Raw genomic sequence first — 22,073 nt, forward strand, 5'->3', positions numbered from 1 at the left:
TGATCTTAACAATGCCATTACTTAAATACCCAAATATGAATCCACCTAGATATGCTTTGGTTGACATTTGTCTGTACATTTAGGTATACATGTGTGTACAGGTGTACATTCTGTTATTAAGGTTTATGTTTCCTCAAAATTTACAACCTTAATGATCTACACAATTACTGTGAATTACATGTAATGGCTAGGTTGTATGGACAAACAAATAAATTATAATTTGGGGAACATTTAGGCAAGAGTATATATATGTATGGAATTTTGTGATTTTGTGATTTTTTTCTAGATTCTTTTCAAACTCAGAACAGAGATAACTCATATAAATTCACATACTTTGAAAATAACAATTTTTTCAAGGTTTTCTTATTTATTGCAACTTTAATTTCTCTTTGTTGCCAATGAACATGTAATAATTTTTATAAAACTTTAGCTTACTAATGTATTTTCAAACTGTCATGGAATTTCCCATTTTAGATAAACAGTACAAGTTGGAATGCAGTGAAAATTGTCAAACTAACATTCAATACACTGTGGCCTATTAAAAAAGTTAATACTTTGAGACAGAAGGTTTGTGTCGATCAAAAAGAGCATGTTGTCAAATAAGACAATATCAGGTTATATTTGGAACTTCAAATCATAGCATAAATAAATAGTAAACCTTATAATGATGGACCCTTGTAACATGCATTGCAGACACCTAGTGACCTACTTTCCAAATCCAACCACAGGGATTAATGATGCATCTGAATAAATAAAACAGCAATTAACATTCTATATCATTTTTCTAAAAAATTGGATTCCCATTAACACGATTAAAATTCTTCTGGAAAATGGAAGCATCTCAATAACAGATGTCTGTATAACAGTATTACTTGCCCTTCATTGTAAAAAGACTTTTGGTCAACAAGATATCATGGTAATTCTTTGCACAACCATGAAACGCAAACCAGAAATGCCTAAAATCGCATATAATGTACTTTAAGTTTTCACACCTTATGCATGCTATGCACATAAAAAGGTTTGTGATGCAAAAGCCCTTAAAAGTTAGATGTAACTTAAAAATTAAACAAATATATGTAGTGCAATGTACAATGACCAAATAAAAGATCGTTCAAATAATGTTTCCAGAAAATAAAAAAAATAAAAAATCCATATATATTTTATACATATGCATAACTTAATCCGTAACATGTAAACCAATACTTTGAATACTAATCCTTTAGGACTAGAGTAAAAAAAAATCAAAGAAGACATAAGTACTGAAAATAAAATACATTAAAAAATATGTAATAATATACATTTGTAAACCACTTAACTGTTAACTGTAAACCAAATACACTTTAATTCACAACTCTTGTCTATAACATTAAAATGCAACATAAATTACAACTAAATAAATTATGCACAACAAGCAGTGCAAGCAATATTATTGTATAAAAAATACACATGTATATTTTGTCTCACTATATAAGTACTTGGGTATTATCACAATTGGTAAGGTACTTCTTGAAACAAATATTTTCCATATATCACAATAGCATCAGGTTTGGAAACTGGAAAAACTGAATATACTCCATCACATAATCAAATAAAAATATCTTTCCAGTAAAAGTGGTAAGTGTTATTTCTGCAACTTTCAGAAATAATACATGTATTAGTATTAAACTTTCAACATGTTCAAGGTTCTTATTTTAATTAATTTAAATTTTTTCACAAAACAAAAGCATGGCTAAATGAACTCTTGTTGGATCACTTACAAATTTGGCAAAGGATTTTATTATAACAGTCTCTACTGTCTACATCTACATACTGTAAACCAACTTTAATTCGAATGCGAGAATTTTTTTGTGAGGGCTTCATGGTCGCGAATATTTCTCGCCGCGGACCAGTATTTACCACATAGTTGTAATAAAAGAAACAGGTGTGGATAAGGTTTAGTCGCAAAAATTAGTCGCCACGAACCAGTTCATCTCAGATAAATCGCGAAATAAAGTCATCGCGAATAATAGTTGGTTTACAGTATGTTTTAGATGAGAATATCGCTTCAGGGTTAGAGTTAATTTTAGGTACCGGTAAATAATTTATAAACATGAGTTTACATGTTTGCAATTTTATCAATAACACAGATGGTTAGAATAAACTACCAAGTCATAAATCCTTACATTTGGAATGTGGCAAACTAAAAAAAAATTATAAGAACACATCTAAGCCATATGTTGCAGGATGAATAATCATACTGGTTAGGAATGGTTGATGAATGAAAGTTTAAGTTTGGTTTATAACCAAGAGATAAATAGAATATCATTAGAGACGGTCCTCATTCAATTCGCTTTCAGCAATAATGCTCCTGTATTCAATTTCATCAGGGTCCTCCGATCGGATCTCTATTTTCACTTCTCTGAAAGTGTTTTTGGGTAGTGTAATTCGACTAGCAACTGTCCAAGCTAAGCATAATACCATTAAGTTTATGATGGATTCTCCTAACATTATGTAGGCAAGCCACATGGGAGAGGAATTGTCCATCAAGAATCCCAAAACGATGGGATTAATCATTGATCCCAATGACGCTGCTATGAGGAACAAGGAAGCTACTAATCCCGTAACTGGTAAGATGGACTCCTCTGTCCAAGCAAAAACTAACGGAAATATCATGGACATTGCTAATCCTACTACTCCGGATGAAATCCAAATTCCTTCGTAAAATTTGAACTGGGCTGATAGGAAAAATCCCAAGAATCCCAGGATAACGAGAACTGTGAGAATGAAAATTAGCTTAACCGGCTTGAAAATCCGTGCCAAGAAAATCCCAATGAATCGCGCAATGGTGTAGCTTATCCAAAATACGGCAGTAACAATGGACGCCATATATTTCGTCCACTTTAATTTGCTAACACAAAATGTGGCCAGAAAGCTGTTGAATCCATCTTCCATGGCACAATAAATTCCGAGGAACACCATTAAAATGATCAACACAGTAGCTTTCATCCCAAATGATAACCTCTGGATATTTCTCTCCTCATCGATATCCTCATCCACAGAACTCACAGATTTTACAGATTTCACATCAGAAGGTCGTTTGGATGTGCAGGCTAACACAAATAATGGAACAGTAGCTGTTAGGGCAAGAAAAGCTGCTATTGAATATGGAACATACAATCTGGACTCTGTCCATGGGAAATCACCAGAATTAGACGTTGTTGCATTGTTTGTGTAATTTGCTAAACTTGTATTTCCTATGATTTCACTGGTGGTATTTGTATTCGTATTATTCTCTGGAGCAAGGAATGGGCCGGTGACAAATGGAGATATGGCTCCTCCAATAGCGAAAGCAAAATGAATACTCTGTAGGAACGATTTCCCATCAGCTCTCCAGAGACTTATAAGTAGAGCATTGCCAGCTAAAAGAGAACCAAAGTACCTGTATTGAAAATTCTGAGCATGATAGTTAAATCTGAGTAGCCTAAGTTTATCTTTCTGATCGATTTTGATATAATTTTATGTTCCTGGAATGACTACTAATTACATGCAATATACTACTGATGAAGGATTTATGCCATATGAATATTTTTAAGAGTTGAAAAACTAAAACTTAAAGTCAAGAATTAAAGAAGTGTTTATCTTTGTAATGGTCCGACATTTCTTTCAATTGTGTTACGCTCTTTCATCAAAGGACTGAGAGTACTTACTGGTGTCTAAGCCACCTCCGGCTAGTCCCTTAAACACATGCATTGCAACCATCAGTTCATAGATGTAGCACCAAGGAATGACAGCTAATACAACAGTCATAGCTACAACTGACCAAGCCACAGAGAAAGTCTTCTCCTTTCTCATCTTGTCAAAAATGATTCCCATAACAATGGAGCCTATGAGATACCCCACAGAATGACCGGTCATGAATGCCGAGGCTTGTTTCAGGGAAGTGCTAGTGATGATTCTTAAGTCAAGCAGAGATGGTCCAAACTGCCCAATGGTCCAACCCTGTAAATGAAATACCAACAGTTAACAAATCTTTGAAAACTACTATAGCGAGGAATTTATATCTGTGTAAAATTGTGAGAGGCCAATCTTGTCAATCTTACAATATATGTAAGCTAAATGAAATTATGCTTACAATATGAATTTGAACCATATGAATCAAGGAATTTAGTACTTGCGTAAAATAAGGAATCAACAGTATTACTACTTGCATATGTACACAATGCTAAACCAAAACATCAATTCGAGTTGTATATCTGTTAATCAAATACTCTGTAATACTACCAGTAGTTATTAAGATAAACAGTGCTCCAGTAAAACTTTCATAGAATTTTGGAACTCATTGTCCAACAAAAATTCTAAATGGAGTTTTCTGATGTATAAAGATTTAACTCACCAAAACAAAGAAACTCCACATGATTCCAATGGAAATCCAATATTTTTCACGGTAGATAGCATCACTTTTAAGTTTCTTCAGAATCCCTTCATCTTCCTCTGCTCTTGGGGTGACAGAACTGTGGGGACTTTCTCTTTTGTCTGTCTGTATGTCATTGCCGTTGACTTCCTCTTTCTCTGTAAATGGAGTTTTCTCGTCGTCGGGGTCGTAATGTGAGTTCCCATTCCCATTCTTGTTGACCTCTCCATTGTTTACCCCCATGGTTCTTCATAAGCGGCTGAAAGAATATCATAGCTGAGAATCACACATCATAATGCATGTTCCATGATTTAAAATAAGTTGTGATTCAAAAGTTCTTTTAAAAAATTTCCCACTCTTCAACATTCAAGTTTCTAAATCAAACACATTTGACTAAGTGGTCAGTGAGCTTGCATTATCCAACATATCTGACATAGCAGCCAGTGATATATACGCATATACTGGTGTTGTCCAATCAAATTCTACAGTAGCTACAAACTGTATGGCAATATAGTTTTAACCAAGTAACCCAACTGATGGTTTGTACACTGAGGCCAGGGATATGTATGTCCGTATATTTCTGGTGCTAATTACATTAAGGTACATAACTACCACTACATAACTCTCCTTCTCTGGAATCTGCCTCTTATAACTGCCCCCTAGTACTAGTTATGCACAAGATGTTGATAATGATATGTAAAACCATACCAACCAATGTCAGATATATATGTGACAATTTTATTATTTGTGATTTTTACCAGGAAAATAATAAATAATGATAGATATTAATAATAATAAAATAATAATATTGATAATAATAAAATAATAATGGGTAATACTCTGCTATCATCATGTTTTAACTTATTTGGAATAATGGTTGTGTGAATGCATATATAACTTAAAAGATAAACTTTAAAATTTGTTTAAAATCATGAAAAATTGTCTGGATATGGCCACAAAATTTGCCAGTGACATCAAAATTTTATAATTAATTCAAAGTATAGTACATGTATGTTCCTTTGTGCATTACACTAAACTGTAACAAATGAGACTATCTTCACCATTACTCTATATATTTTACTACCGGTATATGAAAAACAACAAGAACAACAATACATGTAAAAATAGTGCTAGGAAATACGCACTCCATATTTCTGAGTGCTGAATATGAAGCAGAATTGATGAATTTTCCGAGAATTTGAACAATGATGACAACCTAAGTCCTTTTAGATTGTTAAATTGACATTGTTTTGTTTATTAATGTTTAAAATCAAAACATCGGAATAATACATAATGATAATTATTTCATTAAAAAAAAGTGGGCAAAAAAGTACATGTGTATAGTCCTTTGGCTAATTCACAATTGTTTTTTTACCAATAAAAATGTTCAACTCAATGATTAATCGCAGATGCCATTGAAACATATTGTTTCAAAAATGGGTCAGCTGTCCAACATCCTTGACAGTCTTGTTTCTGTTAGCTGCTGATTAATTTTCTGCCAGCATCAAAGACACACCACCTCAACACCCAAAAAATGAGGATCATAAAGTGTGACAATCCAAATAATTTTACTCTATCAAGAAGAGGAAATTTAAAGTGCATAATCATGATAATAGCCTATACAATTTTTGATGTTTTATAGTCTGCTATATATTGAAATGATTGCGAAAAAGAAAAAAATAGAATATATCATGAAAACTAATACATATGCAGTATATTTATATGGAAGTGCATTTTCTGTAAGAATTATATTTTTTTTAAAGTGACCATTAATATTTAGTCTGAGGATTCTCTGTAATGTTATCAGTGATTATTCTAAATTGTTCCTAATTGTTTTCAGTTTTATAATTTTCTGGGGCTGTAAATAATAGACCGGACTTACCCTGTAAACAAAGTAGAAATTCCGAAGGTACATGTACTTCACTCAGTAAGTTGTGCATCCTACATTGGGCCAAATTTTTATTAACACCAAGTTTACATCACTGTACACTGGTTGATGTCCACTGTTGAAAACCTCCAAGGGACATTAATTATAGGAGTGAGAACTAACTAGCATGTCATTTTTCATACAGAGGTTACGATTAATGAGAATACAAGCATGTTTAAGCATCCCTTTGAAAATATTTATATCCAACCTGCAGTGTATTAACTTTACTGCATTTACAAAGCCAAAGGCTAGGAGACTAGGAGTGGTGGTGAACTGGTGAAAAGTCTTTGATGTTGTAAACTTGGCTGAGACACAGATACAGGTATTTTAATTTCAACTGGGTCAAGAAACTGATGTTGCAGCTATATTTTTAGACAGAGACATGAAGTTCAAGCACCATCTCGAGTTTCGATGAAGGTGAAAGTTCAACATGTTCAAATATCAAACCAAAGATAATCAGCCAAAATTATTAAAGCAAGTGAAGTGAAAGATAAAGGATTATAGCAAGTGGCTAACGGCTACTGCAGCTGTACAGGGAAATGCATGCAAAGAAAAAAACACAATATGACAATATATATATACATTATATATGTAAAAATCTTTAAATTTCTTTACCATCGATAACAAGCACGGTTTTTAGTTTTTATGTTGACATTGATATGACGGTATGAACGGGGTAATGCTAATTTTCCCGACTATCCTTATGTAGTAGTGTCCCACCGGTTATCAGGTTATATTGGACACACGCATTCCGTTGACGATTGCAAGTCGAAAGTCATAGAATACGAAACAAGTCGATCAAACTAGCCTATAGGCCTAATACCCAGTCTATATGTAATCACAAAATAAATGAAAAAATAGGGGTATTAACTACTTATATTTCCATTGTCTACATATATTTATCTATTGTACATACCTTCAACGCGGAACTCTGTCACAGAACCGAGAACGTCGACGAATACCGTTTGGAACGGTCCAATTATCTGAAATCCGAACCCGACTTTAATTCCTCGATGGACAGAAACTAAATTTGAGAATATATACGATATCAAATATTCACATTTTTTCTCAATAACTCATATTTAAAATTTATATATTTTTTGAAGAAAATAATTTTCTTTTATGATCGGGTTAACTTACTTTCGGTTTACATAACCGCGCAAATTCTACTTTCGATATGACTGAACCGAAGCGGTTACTTCACGAACTTCCAAAAGAAACTGTTCGTTTACTTGGGAGCTCTCAGGTGATCACGTCTGTCTTCAGTGTCGTCAAAGAACTAATAGAGAATTCACTGGATGCTGGGGCCACTTCTCTGGAGCTTAGATTGGTAAAGTTTTCTCTACATGTATCAGAATCGTCATGCACGAATTCATATATGGCCAGAAATTAGTCCTGACTTTTATTCCTTTCTATTTGTAACCAGTAACATTGATTACATCGGTAACAATGCTTTATTATGATTAATTTTCAAACTTTGATGTACTTATTGTGACAGGTTACAGTGGTTACTGGTACATTGGTTACAAAATAGGGCTATGTTTGGGTTAGGGTTAGGATTAGATTTAGGGGTTAGTTTAGGGTTAGGGTTAGGATTAGATTAGAGCTAGGGTATATTTCTTGATCATTACTTATTTTATGTAACAGCGTTCACAGAATATTTTAAATGTTGTGTTAATTTCATGTATGATCACGGATTATGAATTTTATACACACAACTTATACTCTGTCCCAGTTTTTTGCTTCCACCACTTTTTGCTTGATATTTCGATAATCATTAATACCTTTGTGCTCAAACTATGTTCATCCACTAATATGAAAAATGTCCAGATTATCTGTTTTGAAAAGCCCCCTCTAACGCTTCAGGTTTCAATACACATCTCAAAGTAGAAAGTCAATGGGAATTTTGCATTGCATCAGCCATTAATAAGCCCGGATGATAACATTGAAAAATTGCGCAAGGTATCCCGAGTACTTCCGAATGGAGAAAAGATGTAAACATCTCCCATTATAAATCTCCATAAGAAATTTGTTTTCCTTCCTGTGAACTCTTATGAGTGAAAAATGATAATTGTTCAATGAAAATATCTTGGATATCATTCTTTTTACCGATTTCAACTGTATTTATTTCACATGTTTGTGTATTTTTATTAAATATCATCAAAGAGCTATGGAAGCAATAACTTGGGACAGACTATAACAGAGAGCAATATAATAACTCAACTACCAAATTCAAGCTCCCTCAATGATGGAGAGAATCCACATAAATCACACATTGGTTACTGACGATGACTTAATTTGGGCAATGTCATTGTGTTTTTTATGCTTATTTAATTTAACAAGCACATTTAAAACAAATTTCAACATATTTAGATGCTTAGCGAAGCATATTACCAGGAAATACATTTTGTGCAAGGTTCGCTTTTTAGAAAGGTAGGATTTAAGATTGTTCAATTCATTTGTCAGTTCATTGTTTTTAGCTTACAAGGTTTATTTGCTACTCAGGAGACTGTAGAATGCATAAAATCTGCAGTAGTCTTGTAAGAATGAATAATTATACATAACATAATTAATATTTTTGGCCTCCAGGAAAACTATGGTTTAGATAAAATTGAATTGAGGGACAACGGAGCAGGAATACCGGCCTCAGATATATCATTTGTTGCCAAAAAATACCATACCTCCAAAATTACCAGCTTCTCTGACCTTGAGGATCTAGTGACCTATGGCTTTAGGGGTGAGGCTTTGGGATCACTCTGTAATGTGTCCAGCCTGTCAATCACAACGCGTACTAAGGAGGAGGAAGTCAGCTCCACCTACAATTTTAATCACCAAGGGCAGATAACTTCGTCTCGACCTTCTCACCTTGGAATAGGTAAGGGTATACTTATACATGTATATTGTTAAAGTGCTAATTTGAAAAGGCAGGTTTAATGCATATTCAAATGAATACCAAATTTATTAACAAAATACATTATGATAAAAATAATAAACTAACAAGGGAGCTTGATGTCATGTTTGAAATGCAATGATTAAATGTAATAATAGATACAATGTGAAAAATTGTGAAGTAAAATAAAAATAATAAGCAACCAAAATTTATCATTTATAGTAATATTTTCAGGTACTACTATCACTGCCGTCAATTTGTTTAAGAACTTGCCTGTGAGGAGGCAGTTTTACAATACAAACAAGAAAAAGAAGGATGAGTTAAAACGCATTGAAGACCTTCTGTTGTCATACGGGATTGTCTCCCCTACGGTGAGGATCAGCTTGCGACATAACAAGGACATCATCTGGCAGAAAAATCAGGTCAAAGATGTTAAAACTGCTATTTTGGAAACCCTTGGAAAAAATGTCAGCTCCAGTCTTCAGAGAAAAGAGTTGTCTCTTGAAATACCCAAGGTACTGTGAAACTTGTTATTTAGTGTTTTAGTTTTTAGCTGCAGCATGTATACCTAGAATGTACTCTACAATCAATCTCTCTCTCTCTCTCTCTCTCAATGTTAAAATCTTTAGTTTCTATTTACTATTGTTTGTTTCATGATGTAAACTTCCAGATAAATCTAGTTCAGAAATAATCTATTTGATTGACAGGTAGCTATGGAGTTGTACCTACCCTCCCCTGGCTGTGATTGGACGTCAGTGACCCGCAGCACCAGTGACAGGGGGTTTGTCTTTGTCAATCACAGACCCGTCCAACAGAAGGAAGTGGAGAAGGTGAAAAAAAAAAACCCACAACAATAAATGTAGACAATTAGGCTGATTTTAATTAGATTGGTAAACAAAAAAGCAAGTAAATGATATAAGTTGATACTTTAAGTTTATTTCAGGTAATCTTAATTTGTTGGACAAAAGACTGAGTTTGTTGAATTATAAACTGTTTGAAAACAGCAGTGTCAAGTAAAAGCAATGGTTATCAACATTTACGATATGTCCTTATTAAAAGTGACATTCTTTTTAGACTTGAAGTAAAGAAAAATATGTCCGGATCCAATTCATTTTTATAAAAAAGTCTATCAAAGTAATTGTGTGTCCCAGCAAATTAGCAATCTATAGACAATTGATGATGCCATCCATCCTCATAAATTTGTTTGTTTGTAATTGCCGCCTGAAGGTTTCTAGACCCAGAAGGAAGGGAGGGATTTTTTTTAAAAACTTAAAATTTAACAAATTATGAATTGGTAAAAAGTAAAAATCTCCATATAAAAAAAAATGTTCTGTTATATTTTTTGGCTGATAAAAGTTTATTTTGGCCAGAACAACACCTCATCTCTCCACCCATGCCTTGATTTCACAGGTTAAAAATGATACATGTATTTACAGTGTACCATGTATAACTTTTCCTCTCTCAGATGATCAGGAGTCACCTGGGACTAGAGAAGGGCAGGCACCCCGTATTCATTGCGTCCATAGTCATCCCTCCCTCCGACCTGGACGTCAATGTGGAACCAAACAAAACCAGAGTTTTTCTTCACAGACAGGTATGTGTTAAATTTTTACCTGTGACAAATAAATTAATGATTTTTATGAAATGTTGTACATGTTTAAGTAAAATTTCAGTGAAAAACAAGGGTAGGAGAAAGTGATGCAATCTAGCTCTAATAAATCAATAAAATTTTACTTACCATAATTCATGTATGTTTGAACATTACCTACTTTCCAATGGCTGATCCAACGTTAACCAAAGTTTGATTGACAGGCAGATCATTTCATACAATCAAAACAACAGTACTAAGTCTTGAGACATGAATTTTTTAAACTGATGAAGTCATTTTGATCATTGTAGGAGGCCATTTTGGAATTGTTAGAGAGTTACCTGATAGAGGCTTATGACCAAAACAAGTTGTCAAATAAAGAGAATCATATTTCACTGAACACAGAACCCCTTCCTGTGGAAAAAGAGGCAGAAGAATCATTATCCATCACAAAAAATATCCACAATGATTCAGAAACTGAGGTTAATACTGATTCCATGGTAACAACTGAGCATCGGGTCAAGGTCATAACCCAAGGTGATATGAGTTTGATTGACAGATCACTTCCTGTTTTTCGCATTACACTAGAACAGGAAGAGGTTCAAAATGAAAGTAGTGCTCCTTCTGTTGTTGAAGATTTACCATGTTTGCCAACGACCTTAAACCAAGCTACCACTCATGAACAGGAAACAGATAACATGTTCAAACAGACGTGTGCTGATGAAAAAGAGACTACAAAATCAGGTGTTGAACTCGTTGAAACCACAGAAAATTTAGACATGCCAATAGTGCCAAACATTGTAGTGACCCCAGAAGTAACCATGGAGAGGTCAGAGGTCAAATCTACTGCTGAGAACGAAGACCTCATGGAGGACTCCTTGTCAGAGTTGCTGTCATCTTGGCCAGAGAAGTCAGATTCTAAGTCGGTTAGCAGTATGTCTTCAGACCGTGTATCTTGTGATAATCAGTCAAGCATTCCCAGTGGAGTACAATGGAGCAGAGGTCAAGGGTTAAAGAGCTCAAGTGGCAAGGCCATTGAAGTAAATATTCAAGAAGGGGGTTCAAAGGGAGATTTTATTTTTGTTTAGAAAAGATTGATAATAGAGTAGATGATATCATTTCACATGTAAGAGAGAATGTATGGTAAACATTTCTTGCAAACTTTTGATCAGACTTTGAGAATCAATGCTTATCCATTTGATCTTGACCGTAATATGATAATCCCAAATACCAAAAATTGGATCAGAATTTAAGATTTTTTTGTTGGTATATTTTATACATGGGTTTACTACAGAAATAAACTAGAATCATTCACTAGGAATACCATTTGACACTGTTTATCATTGCAGCCAGTGACCATTCTGAATCATGGGAAACGCCCACTTTCACCAGAAATAGGGGCATCCCCTCCACCTAAGAGGAGATCAATGGAGGTATAATGCACCTCACTGCTCAGGATAAGATGCATCTTTTTAATGACTGTATTGTTCACTTTGGGATAGCATGTATCCCTTTTTTTCAAGTAATTTTATTCATTTTTTAAGCAACTTTTTCTGTTATCCCTTTACATGTTTTTGCTACATGTACAATGTATATTTAAGACATGAAACAGCTTTAGAAGTTAGCAAATTTTTTCAAAACATTTATTAATATAGAGTAATCTATCATGCCTTTCAGATAAAATGAGGATTCAAGGGGAGGTCTTTTTATAAAAGTTTTCCATGATTTTATTTTTTCTGTTTTGATTGTAGGTGACCTTTGATGAGAGTAGAACATTTTCAACCCCTGGGAAGGAAAATGCCTTTAAACTTTTTGCCAAAATAACAACTCCAAAAGGTACAATTGTTACGGTATTAAAAAAGAGCAGATCTGTGAAATCATTTTTTTTCGTGGGGGTCAATGATCATCAATAGCGGAAATTTTCCTGGTTCGTGGGGACGTAATTTCCTTAGAAACAAGTTTGGGATAGTTTTGATAAATATTAAACATATGCTTGTATATACCTTCTTGGGAATGTAAATTCCAATTTTTGGGCAAGGGTTACCTACGAAAGCCACGAACAATGGTCTCCCACGAACAAAAATGTTTCCACAATACTTAAAGACGTGTAGTTTGATACCAAAATGCAAGATATATTGGGTTTGTGATACGTTATTTTGATATACTACATGCATAAATTTCAGTTCAGCTTTAGTTGCCGAAATATGTGATGTACAGTACTGATATTAAAGTCTTACCAACCAGGGAAATATTTAAAGATGCAGAACAATTATTATATATATTGTATAATTAGATATATATTAAAGCATTTAAAGGATAGGATTACTCTCTGACAAGATAGAAAAAGGATAAATTTCTTTTTTCAGTCTTTGGTTGAAATTGTCTAGAAGAATGTTATTTGTTTTTCAGTGATGACAGCTAACCCAGAATGTTCTGATAGTAGAGTATCAGAAATACTGATGGAATCTTGGGATAATTTATCTGCATCAGAGAAGACAACTTACGAACTCAAAGCAGGGGCGCAGAGTTTAGAGAAGGGGTCAGTATTATTGTTTTGCATTGTGTGTATTTGAAGAGCACTCTTCTAAAAATTTAGAAGATTCTCTAATGTCATGTATACTGTCAACCAACTTTTTTCTGCGATGACTTTATTTCATGATTTACTTCCAAAAAACTGGTTCGCGATGACTAATGTTCACAACCAAGCCAAACCCAGACTTGTCTTGTAATAACATCTGGTTCGCAGCGAGAAGTATTTGCGATGATGAGGCCCTCACGAACCTTACAAAAATTTCTTGCACATGTATAAATTTTTTAAGCAGGTTTTCAGTATTCAGTGTTATATGCACAGTAATTTGAAAATATTTTAATGTTCAAAGTTGTTAGGTACATTAACTGTAGAACTCAGTTAGGCCAAACAAGAGCTATTGAATTGGTTGTCATGTACTGCTGCATTTGTTGCAATGCTTGTGCATTGTTTAATTTTGTTGCAAAATTTTCAAAAGGGGAAAAACTCAATTTTCCATTTTAAAGTTAAAATATGAAAATTAAGGTTTGCAATAGCGAACAAAAACAATATACCTCCATGTAACAATATATTTTGAAATTTGCATGAAAACTAATGAATGAAATAAAGGGGTCTTTATGTAGTAAAGTTCTGTGGACTTGTGAACCATTATATATGTGAAGTTTTGCATCCTAATAATAAAAAGTGTATAGCTTTATTCACAACAGACATGTTTTACTTCTTATGACTATTCACAGAACTTCTTGAAAAAAAAATAATTTCAAAACCATGCACCTTAAGAGAACCAAAATTTGTATTTTGTAATTAAGAATGTATTCAAATGGTTAATCTTTAGTTATGCATTCATTAAAGGTGATGTGAGTTTTTGAATATATGCTAATAAATTATCATTTCAGTGGACACAAATCAGTGGCGAATCACAGCTTGAAAAACAAAGTTCAGAAGAGTAACCTGAACACGAGTGGCCTCAGTTCGACCCCTTCTATCAAAGAGCAGCTGATGAGGAACACGAACAGACCCAGAAAACAGCAGGCGGCGCCCAGAGAAGAGGACCAGCGGATTGAAAAGACCCTCCCCTTCAGTATCGGCAAACTAAGGAAGACTTTCTCTTCTCATCCTTCTGAAAGGTCTTTTGTCTTCGTCCTGTCATTTTTAGCAATCTTCATCTTCATCTTCATGATGATGATGAGAAAATGAATGGGTCGATCCTGACTCTCTAAAAAAAAAGTTAGGGTTTTTGTTTTTCTTTTAAAACAATAAAGAATACAGCTGGAATACAAATATTAAAGACAATTGACAGGTGTATTCTGTATTGTATGAAGCTTATGTTGTTCTCTCAGCTTTCCTTTTTAACTAAGTAAGGTTTTTTAGGCCAAAAAAATGAATGATTTGTTTCTCAGGCACTGCTGCATTAGTAAAATTATCGCTGCATCAAACTTTTTTATCGTTATTTTTCCGGATTTTTCATATCTTATCAATATCGGTTTTCTCTGTTATAAAATCAATGTACACAAACGCTCAGAATAAAGGCTTGTCTCTGTCAGTAAAAACGCTATTTATCTGACACATCTACCCAGTGACCTACCTAGGGGGCTACTTGGGCTAATACAAGTTTATGTTAATATAAGTACTCGCTTTGTGGTCGGTAACCTCGCCAGAATTTCCTCAGAAAGAGAGGTTGAAGTTGCCTTGTATTCTGAGTTTACGATCGTGAAATTTAACCCCAAAAGCAATATAATGATAATCATCTAATTTAAAAGACATTTTCATAGCCTAAGTTAAATCCTTTTGTGATTAATAACTAGCGACTGTTGTATTTTTAGAGGTTATAAAAACGGTTGATGCATTCTCATACTGCACTGTAAATTACAACCGATGTTTATAACTTTAGGTGCTGATATTACAATTAGTTAATGACTCGATCTGCCAAGTTCGTGCTAAAATAATCTTAAAACCGTTTGTCTACAGTTATCTTTAAAATAAAACAGATCCAACTATATGACGGCTGTGGGCCAAAGGGTTGGACTAATACCTCCAAAATACACTGAAACACATAGACTGATTTCATTTGTCATTTAGCCAACACAATTACGAAACATTTCATCTACAAAATGTATGAATACACCAAATAAATTAAATTTTAAAAAATGGATAAGATTTTAAATTTTTTAGGAGTTGTTTTATTTTTAATTGACTTGCTTTTAATCCAATTCAAATTAAGGATTGAATCTGTATATTCTATACATGTATTATCATTAGCATTATGCCATTTTCAAAGAATGGAAGTCTACCTGATTTCTCAAATTTCTCCCTATTTTTCTGTGAGGGAGAATTTCAGAAATGAAGTCTTCCTAAACTAAGTTTGCTCTAGCTTGGTCCCTGTTAATACTACCACTGAAATTTCTCTGTTATCTTAAGAAATTGAAGCCTCTGTATTGCCTAGTAGCAGGAATAAAGGACAATTGTATTGTTTGAGAATTTTATGATGACTAATTTACTTTTTCTTGATTTCTGTCCTCAAGGTACAGGGCTCGACATTAACGCTTGTCCGCTTGTCCGGTACCAGTTAAAAAAATATGCGGACAAGTGAATATTGCTGGCCACTTGTCCGACTGGACAAGTGCATTTTTTATATCAAGAAGTCTCCAACATTTAAAAAAGAAAAGAAAGTTTTGTGATAAGTTTATCCGTAGTCTCGTTATAAGTTTATCAATTAGTTATTTTGAATTTCGATCCCGACATCAAATTGCAATGCAATTGAGTTACTCTTGATCGGGATTGAAGTTTACTAATTTCAAACAACTTTCAAGGTGTGGATCTTAGTTCTTACAAAGTACCAAACACATATGTTAAGAAAAAGAAAGGAAGAAAAGGTAGCAAAGATAATGGATTATGGAAAGAAATGTAACTTATTTTAGGTTTCATTCATTATTGATAGACTATGATGACTTTCCAGTTTAGTTTAAAAAAACAGCTGAGAAATCAATATAACAGTTACATGTATTTTTAAACCTGATGCTAAATTTAAGATGTCTTGTAATTTGCCATGACAAAGCTACAGCTGACAAATCATGTTTAATGTTATATAGATCAAATACATGTACATAATTATAGGAAAGACACTGTAAGTTTCCATTTAAAAAGTCAGGTTATTAATTATAGCTAGAGTATTAATCAATAAATGATTTTATTTTAGTAATAGAGTACTGTAGTTTTCAAGTTGACAATATTTGATCTTTAATATTGAAAATTTTTCGGACAAGTGAAGTTGAAGTTCGGACAAGTAAATGTTTTGGTCACTTGTCCGAATGGACAAGTAGGAAAAAAAGTTAATGTAGAGCCGTGAGGTACTGGAGATTAATATGAGAAAACCCCCAAATGAATGCTTTATTTGATAAATTTTTATTTGGCAAATTCAACTAGTGAAATGCCATAGAAATTCCCCTATTTCAGTTCATACTTGTGTTGTTACTGTGGAGGGGAAAGATGGGCCGCAAAATGAAACAGGGGCACAAACCATTTGTCATGTTTGTTCAATTGCAAAATCTCAACCTTTGAAAAGGAAACAGAAACAGCTAAAAAGAACAAATTAAAACAAATATTTAAACTTTGCCAATGTATCAGCTTGATGAATATCTGCTGATGAGTACACAAGTAAATCATAAAATATGGGTTAACGTCACTGTAAATTTTGTCTAAAAAAAAAAAAAAGAAAAAAAGAAAAAAAAAACCTGCCTGCCTCATCAAATTAAATTTTCAAAATTTTGGCCCGAGAAACGAATGATTAATTTTTTTGGCCTTATCAATAAGTATAAAAGTTGTGTAGATAGTAATGTTATGGTCAGAATAAAGGTTTAAAAAGATATCTTTTGATGTACATGTACTTGAATGTTCATTCCTTGTTATAATATTAATAGAGTCTGCAGTAATAAGAATACCATTGAAAAGGAATTTAATTTACCAAATATGTACTCTCCTCTTGCTGTTGAGACAATAAATGTGGTAATGTTCGAATAGTCAGTAAATAAGTATTTCATTTTACCAAAGAAACCTATACTTGTCCATGATGCAGATTTTTTTCTAGGGTAAACAAATAATTATTAGGGCCCCGCAAGGATTTGCGGGTGCCCTATAGTAATCACACTGTCTGTCCATCCATCTGTCTGTCTGTCCGTCTGTCACTTCTGTTCACAAATTTTCTGTTTTTTTCTAATCACTTTTTTTTATGGTTGCCCAATCAAGTTCAAATTTGGTATGGTAGTTCAGTACGCAGAAATACATATTTTGAAGTTTGGTTCTCTTTGTCTTCTGGTTTGGAGCTGGAGTGGTGGGGTAGATTCCTAAACTATGCATAAGAATGAATGGGCAAAGAGAGATAACTGCTGAGAATGTTACCATTGTATACTTGGAAGGCTGTGCAATATTTGTCCTTTGGGATTAATTAACCTTCCACAGGAAGAAAATCCTAAGCTTTATCTTTATCTGTCTCATTGAGATTAAATACTGCCTGTGTCTGCAGATGAACTTTGTTTTGAAGTTAAGGTCAATTTTAAATGATGTGTAGTATTGTGTACATTCTTTGAAATATGGATTTAAAATATAATATTCATACTTTATTTTGGTTAAAATACTGTACACAATGATTTATGATAATTTTATTGAATTCTAAAATCAAGATATATATCAAGATATCTTTTTTCACTATTTTATTTTTTAATTATTTATTTTATTTTTTTCTGCCTTAATGCTGTTAATTTTAACAGGTAATCAGATAATAACCCCATTCTGTCATTTCTGAAAAAAAATCTTATTGTAAATTTAGAAGAAAAGGATGAGAGAGCAGAACAATTAATCCCCAGGGATTAATTATCTTGCCTGCTGCAGAAAATTTAGTGGCTTGTCTCTATCTGTCATATGAAGATTAATGAACACCTTTGTCTGCAACTGATGTTTGTTTTGAAGTTGAGGTCAACCCTGGGTGATACAATGTATTTGCATTCACTGAAGGCTTGCATTTTATATAACACCTGTTTAAATATTTTTTAAATACACATTTTTTAAAGTTTTTAATTTAGTTTTTTTATAAGACATGAGGTTATCCCTGTTTTATGCAGATACAAGGTTATACTATTTAGAGTTTTTGGACATTCAGGAATTATCTTGAAATTTTAAAAATACAGTTGTTACTTATAATTTTCATATATTTTTTTTTAAATGTAATCAAATTAAACTCTCATTCCATGAGCTGCACCCTTATATTTTTACCCCATTTATTTTTCATCATTGTTAATATAAAGAGGATGGAATTCAAAGTTTTTTTTCACTTCTCTATATTAATTGTCATAGCGGGGCCCTTCCTGACTGGTCAGTTTTCTAGTTGTTATTGGAAATTTAATGTAGTGACTCTGATTTCACCGTACTGTAGATGTTACTAAAGTTTAAAAAAAAACCAGGGAAATTAATGCTGCAGGGTAATAGTTTAGATGACTATTCACCACTGGCAATTAGCAGTTAAGGCAACTATTTCATGATTTGATAAAATATTTGCTGTAATTTTACATAGAAAATATACACAAAGGTATAATTAAATTTTTTTTTACTTTCTATAGTCTGATGGCTTCCTCGTCTTGCTGGCAGCTGATTGGTCCCTTGAAGTCATGTGGTATGTGGACCTGTTACCATGACTACAAGATTCACATCTTGAATCCCCACCGTGTGCATGAAACTGTTTTATACCATCGACTGATAAACGAGCATGTTCTACCCTCTGAAGCATTGGAACGACCAGTGAAAATTACTCAAGAGTATGTTAATGTTATTTGTTCAAAAAAGGAGAATTGCCTACATCATTTAATTTTAAGGCAGTTGAACTGGTCTTGATACTCTATGAAATATCTCTTCTTTGTGATAGTAAAATCTTTAGAAATTTGGTTTATTGTTCTTAAGAGAGAGAGAGAGAGAGAGAGGAGAGTAGAGAGAGAGAGAGAGGAGGAGAGTAGAGAGAGAGAGGAGAGAGAGAAAAAAGTGTGTGAGTTGTAATCTTTTAATAAACATTATTTTGAAATCTGTAGGGTATTAGGAAATCTTTGGGAACCATTCAAGAATTTAGCCATTCAACACAATACTACACAAATGTATTCAATTCTACAAGACAGACGATTCACCAGTAATGGAATCCAAATCAAACTTTTCTTTGGTAAGAATATACTTGCCCTTTAAACAAGTATGATTGTCCCCTTTCTTGCCACCAACTACAAGCATTGTTTTTATATACAAATTCTAATATCGATGAAATTGCAACAGATGGTTGATGATTTGAATTACTGAAGATTCCTTATTTTACTCAATTTAACTGTTTTCCACGAAATTGCTGCAACGTAAAATTGCGAATGCCAATATTGCATCATTGTTTCATGTTGTGAACATACGTCCAAAAAATAAAAGCGAGATTTTAAAATTCGCGAGATGTGCATCTTGCAATTGTATGTGTTTAATTAGGAATCTACAGATGTATTGTAATATACTGATAATATCATTATGTTCCTTTCTCAGATGTAGAGAGTGAAATTCAGGCAGAAATATCTGCCCTTCCAGCATGTATTCCTACATATGGCATAGAAGATGTGAAAGAGATACTAGAACTAATATATTCAACAGGAACAGATTCTGTTGCAGGGTCACGACCCCTCAAGGTCATCAATTATCTAAAGGTGAACAGAATTAAATAACAAAAATGTAAAATGTATAATTACTGTTATTTTGAAAGGCATTTTTTCAGGCTAGATTTGTATTGTATGTGCACATTGCTTGAAAGACTGAACACTGTCCCTTTAATTTTGAAATGGAACATCAATATTTAAACAATCTTATTAGAATACTGATCTTCACAAGAACAAATTGCAGAAAGATCTGACGAAGACCATGTGCATTGAGGGTCATGTTCCTTGATGATTGAATGAACTTCATTCTTTGAATATAAGATCAAATTTTTTGAGTAAAAGATCAATTTATCAACCAATTATAATGATTCCTAAGAAGTACCAGTAATTTTTCTATTACTCATCTAAAGTTTGCCACGACTCTTGAGTTCAACGCACATTACAAAATTGCTTACAGAAAAGAGCAACTTGCCTTCTCCAACGTTAGAGAGCCTGACCTCAATGAATTAGAGTCAGATCTCTCTTTGCTTTGTGAAATTGTAGAGATTTGTACCTAAACCAGATTGATATTTTACTTGAGTATTAATTGTCGCTAAAAAATTGCAAGTTGAATTTTACAACAAAAAGTTTATAACTCTCTACACGCCTTTTTTTCAATGCAGTCTGAAGCGGTTCGAATGGCTAGGCAGTTACCACGGCAACAAGACTATGATGACATGGTAGATCTTCTTTGTCAAGTTGAAGAGCTCTTACCAAAGGGATGTAACTCTTGTCTTCATGACAAACTGTTTTTGCATGCTATCTTTGACCTGAATAATATTCCATTAACTCAGTACTCACAAGAAGAAAATTAAATAATAGATGTATAATTTCAATCAATTTCACTGAATAATTTGTTCAAGTTTGTATTTTGTTTCTATAAATAAAATTTTTTAAACCATGGAGTATTTCTTGATATGTTAAAGTTTATACAGTAGTGAAACATCTGTTTTATATTTGTGATTTTATTCGTGATGTAGAATTTAGTTTGCAATCCTGATTACAGGAAGTTTACTTTATCATAGATTTAACTTTATTGACAATTCTTACCATTGATGGAAGAAGTCTTTCATTTTTTTCATGTTTTTAGGTCATCTGAGTCTCTCAGGGTGCAGAACAATATTTTAAACAGACAGCTTTAATTTGTCAAATGAAAAGTTTATCAGGCTAATTAAAGCTGACTTGAACTGAGAAAAATTTGGCAGTGTATTATTTCTGACCCGCTTTAACTATAATAGGTTATATACACCAGTGTTGTACATTATAAAGCAGCTTTCCCCCTATAGTTTAGGTTCCCCTGGAAAACTAATTATATATGGTAGTCTTTTCTCTCCCCTGGGGAGGGGGGGGGCTACTATATACATGTAGTTGTTTTTCCCTCACTTTTTTTGTTCAGATTTTTTTTAAAAATATGTATGAAAACCCAACAAGTATTAAAATCAATTTTTGTACGCCCCGGGTTGCATAAACATGCATTCATCTGTACTTGTTGAGTTTCGTTTTGCCGATTTCATTATATACACAATGTTTAAAATTGTATCATGGGAGCAGGCTTGGGGTAATGCTAAATGTAATGGTAATGCATTGCAATGCATTACATATTTTCAAAGTAATGCTAGTATTGTGTAATGCCACAATTTTAGCATTACAAGTAATGGTAATGTAATGCATTACTTCAAAAATCTAGTGTAATGCTGGCATTACATGGCATTACATGGCATTACTTTGCATTACTATTATGCATGTTAATTTGTAAAATCATAATGAATTGAATAACTGAAATTATATTTGATTAAAAATTGTTTTAAAGAAGAAAATTAATTCTTGAGATAAAAATATTTTAGTTGTAAGATTAAGCATGTTAAAAAAAAAATAAAAAATCCATTCTTAAATTGTCAATGTAACTGGCTATATCAACACAATTTCATAACATTTTAAGAGTCTTGTTATTAAGAATTTCAAATAATTTGAAAAGTGTACTCCAATTAGTTGAACATTCAATGGATTCTTTACTATAAAGAATGTGTCAACAACACACAGTGCCCCCAGGATA

The 22,073-nt window shown here is 33.1% G+C and overlaps 2 protein-coding genes across 4 annotated transcripts; one reads left to right on the forward strand and one right to left on the reverse strand.

Moving 5' to 3' along the window:
* Positions 1–1,045: 1,045 nt before the first annotated feature.
* Positions 1,046–7,317, reverse strand: LOC128162646 (sodium-dependent glucose transporter 1C-like). Of its 3 annotated transcripts, XM_052825888.1 has the most exons (5): positions 7,234–7,302; positions 6,273–6,404; positions 4,373–4,649; positions 3,687–3,978; positions 1,046–3,398 (listed from the first exon to the last, which is right to left on the reverse strand). In XM_052825888.1, the coding sequence occupies exons 3-5, from the start codon at positions 4,631–4,633 to the stop codon at positions 2,305–2,307; spliced, it is 1,647 nt and encodes a 548-aa protein (XP_052681848.1). In that variant the 5' UTR covers positions 4,634–4,649; positions 6,273–6,404; positions 7,234–7,302; the 3' UTR covers positions 1,046–2,304. The 3 variants fall into 3 exon arrangements, with proteins under 3 accessions (XP_052681848.1, XP_052681847.1, XP_052681849.1); XM_052825887.1 differs by lacking the exon at positions 6,273–6,404 and having other exon boundaries at positions 7,234–7,317; XM_052825889.1 differs by lacking the exon at positions 7,234–7,302 and having other exon boundaries at positions 6,273–7,219.
* Positions 7,318–7,445: 128 nt separating this feature from the next.
* LOC128162645 (PMS1 protein homolog 1-like) lies at positions 7,446–20,923 on the forward strand. Its single transcript, XM_052825886.1, has 14 exons — positions 7,446–7,647; positions 8,907–9,192; positions 9,442–9,722; positions 9,915–10,037; positions 10,673–10,801; positions 11,107–11,835; positions 12,145–12,228; positions 12,547–12,631; positions 13,205–13,334; positions 14,219–14,449; positions 18,932–19,126; positions 19,394–19,518; positions 19,875–20,032; positions 20,644–20,923. Exons 1-14 carry the CDS (start codon positions 7,495–7,497, stop codon positions 20,833–20,835), a joined length of 2,901 nt encoding a protein of 966 aa, XP_052681846.1. The 5' UTR covers positions 7,446–7,494; the 3' UTR covers positions 20,836–20,923.
* Positions 20,924–22,073: the final 1,150 nt, after the last annotated feature.

This window comes from Crassostrea angulata, chromosome 9 (assembly GCF_025612915.1).
Source record: "Crassostrea angulata isolate pt1a10 chromosome 9, ASM2561291v2, whole genome shotgun sequence".
Classification (NCBI taxonomy): domain Eukaryota; kingdom Metazoa; phylum Mollusca; class Bivalvia; order Ostreida; family Ostreidae; genus Magallana; species Magallana angulata.

Bases quoted from the DNA above. Each gene is read 5' to 3' on its own strand.
- LOC128162646 (XM_052825887.1), bottom strand. From the start codon at position 4,633: ATGGGGGTAAACAATGGAGAGGTCAACAAGAATGGGAATGGGAACTCA. The intron at 3,979-4,372 runs GTGAGTTAAATC...TTTCATTTACAG, and splicing joins TGTGGAGTTTCTTTGTTTTG to GGTTGGACCATTGGGCAGTT. The intron at 3,399-3,686 runs GTAAGTACTCTC...GTTCTCTTTTAG, and splicing joins CGGAGGTGGCTTAGACACCA to CTGGCAATGCTCTACTTATA.
- LOC128162645 (XM_052825886.1), top strand. From the start codon at position 7,495: ATGACTGAACCGAAGCGGTTACTTCACGAACTTCCAAAAGAAACTGTT. The intron at 7,648-8,906 runs GTAAAGTTTTCT...TTTGGCCTCCAG, and splicing joins CTTCTCTGGAGCTTAGATTG to GAAAACTATGGTTTAGATAA. The intron at 11,836-12,144 runs GTAAATATTCAA...TTATCATTGCAG, and splicing joins CAAGTGGCAAGGCCATTGAA to CCAGTGACCATTCTGAATCA.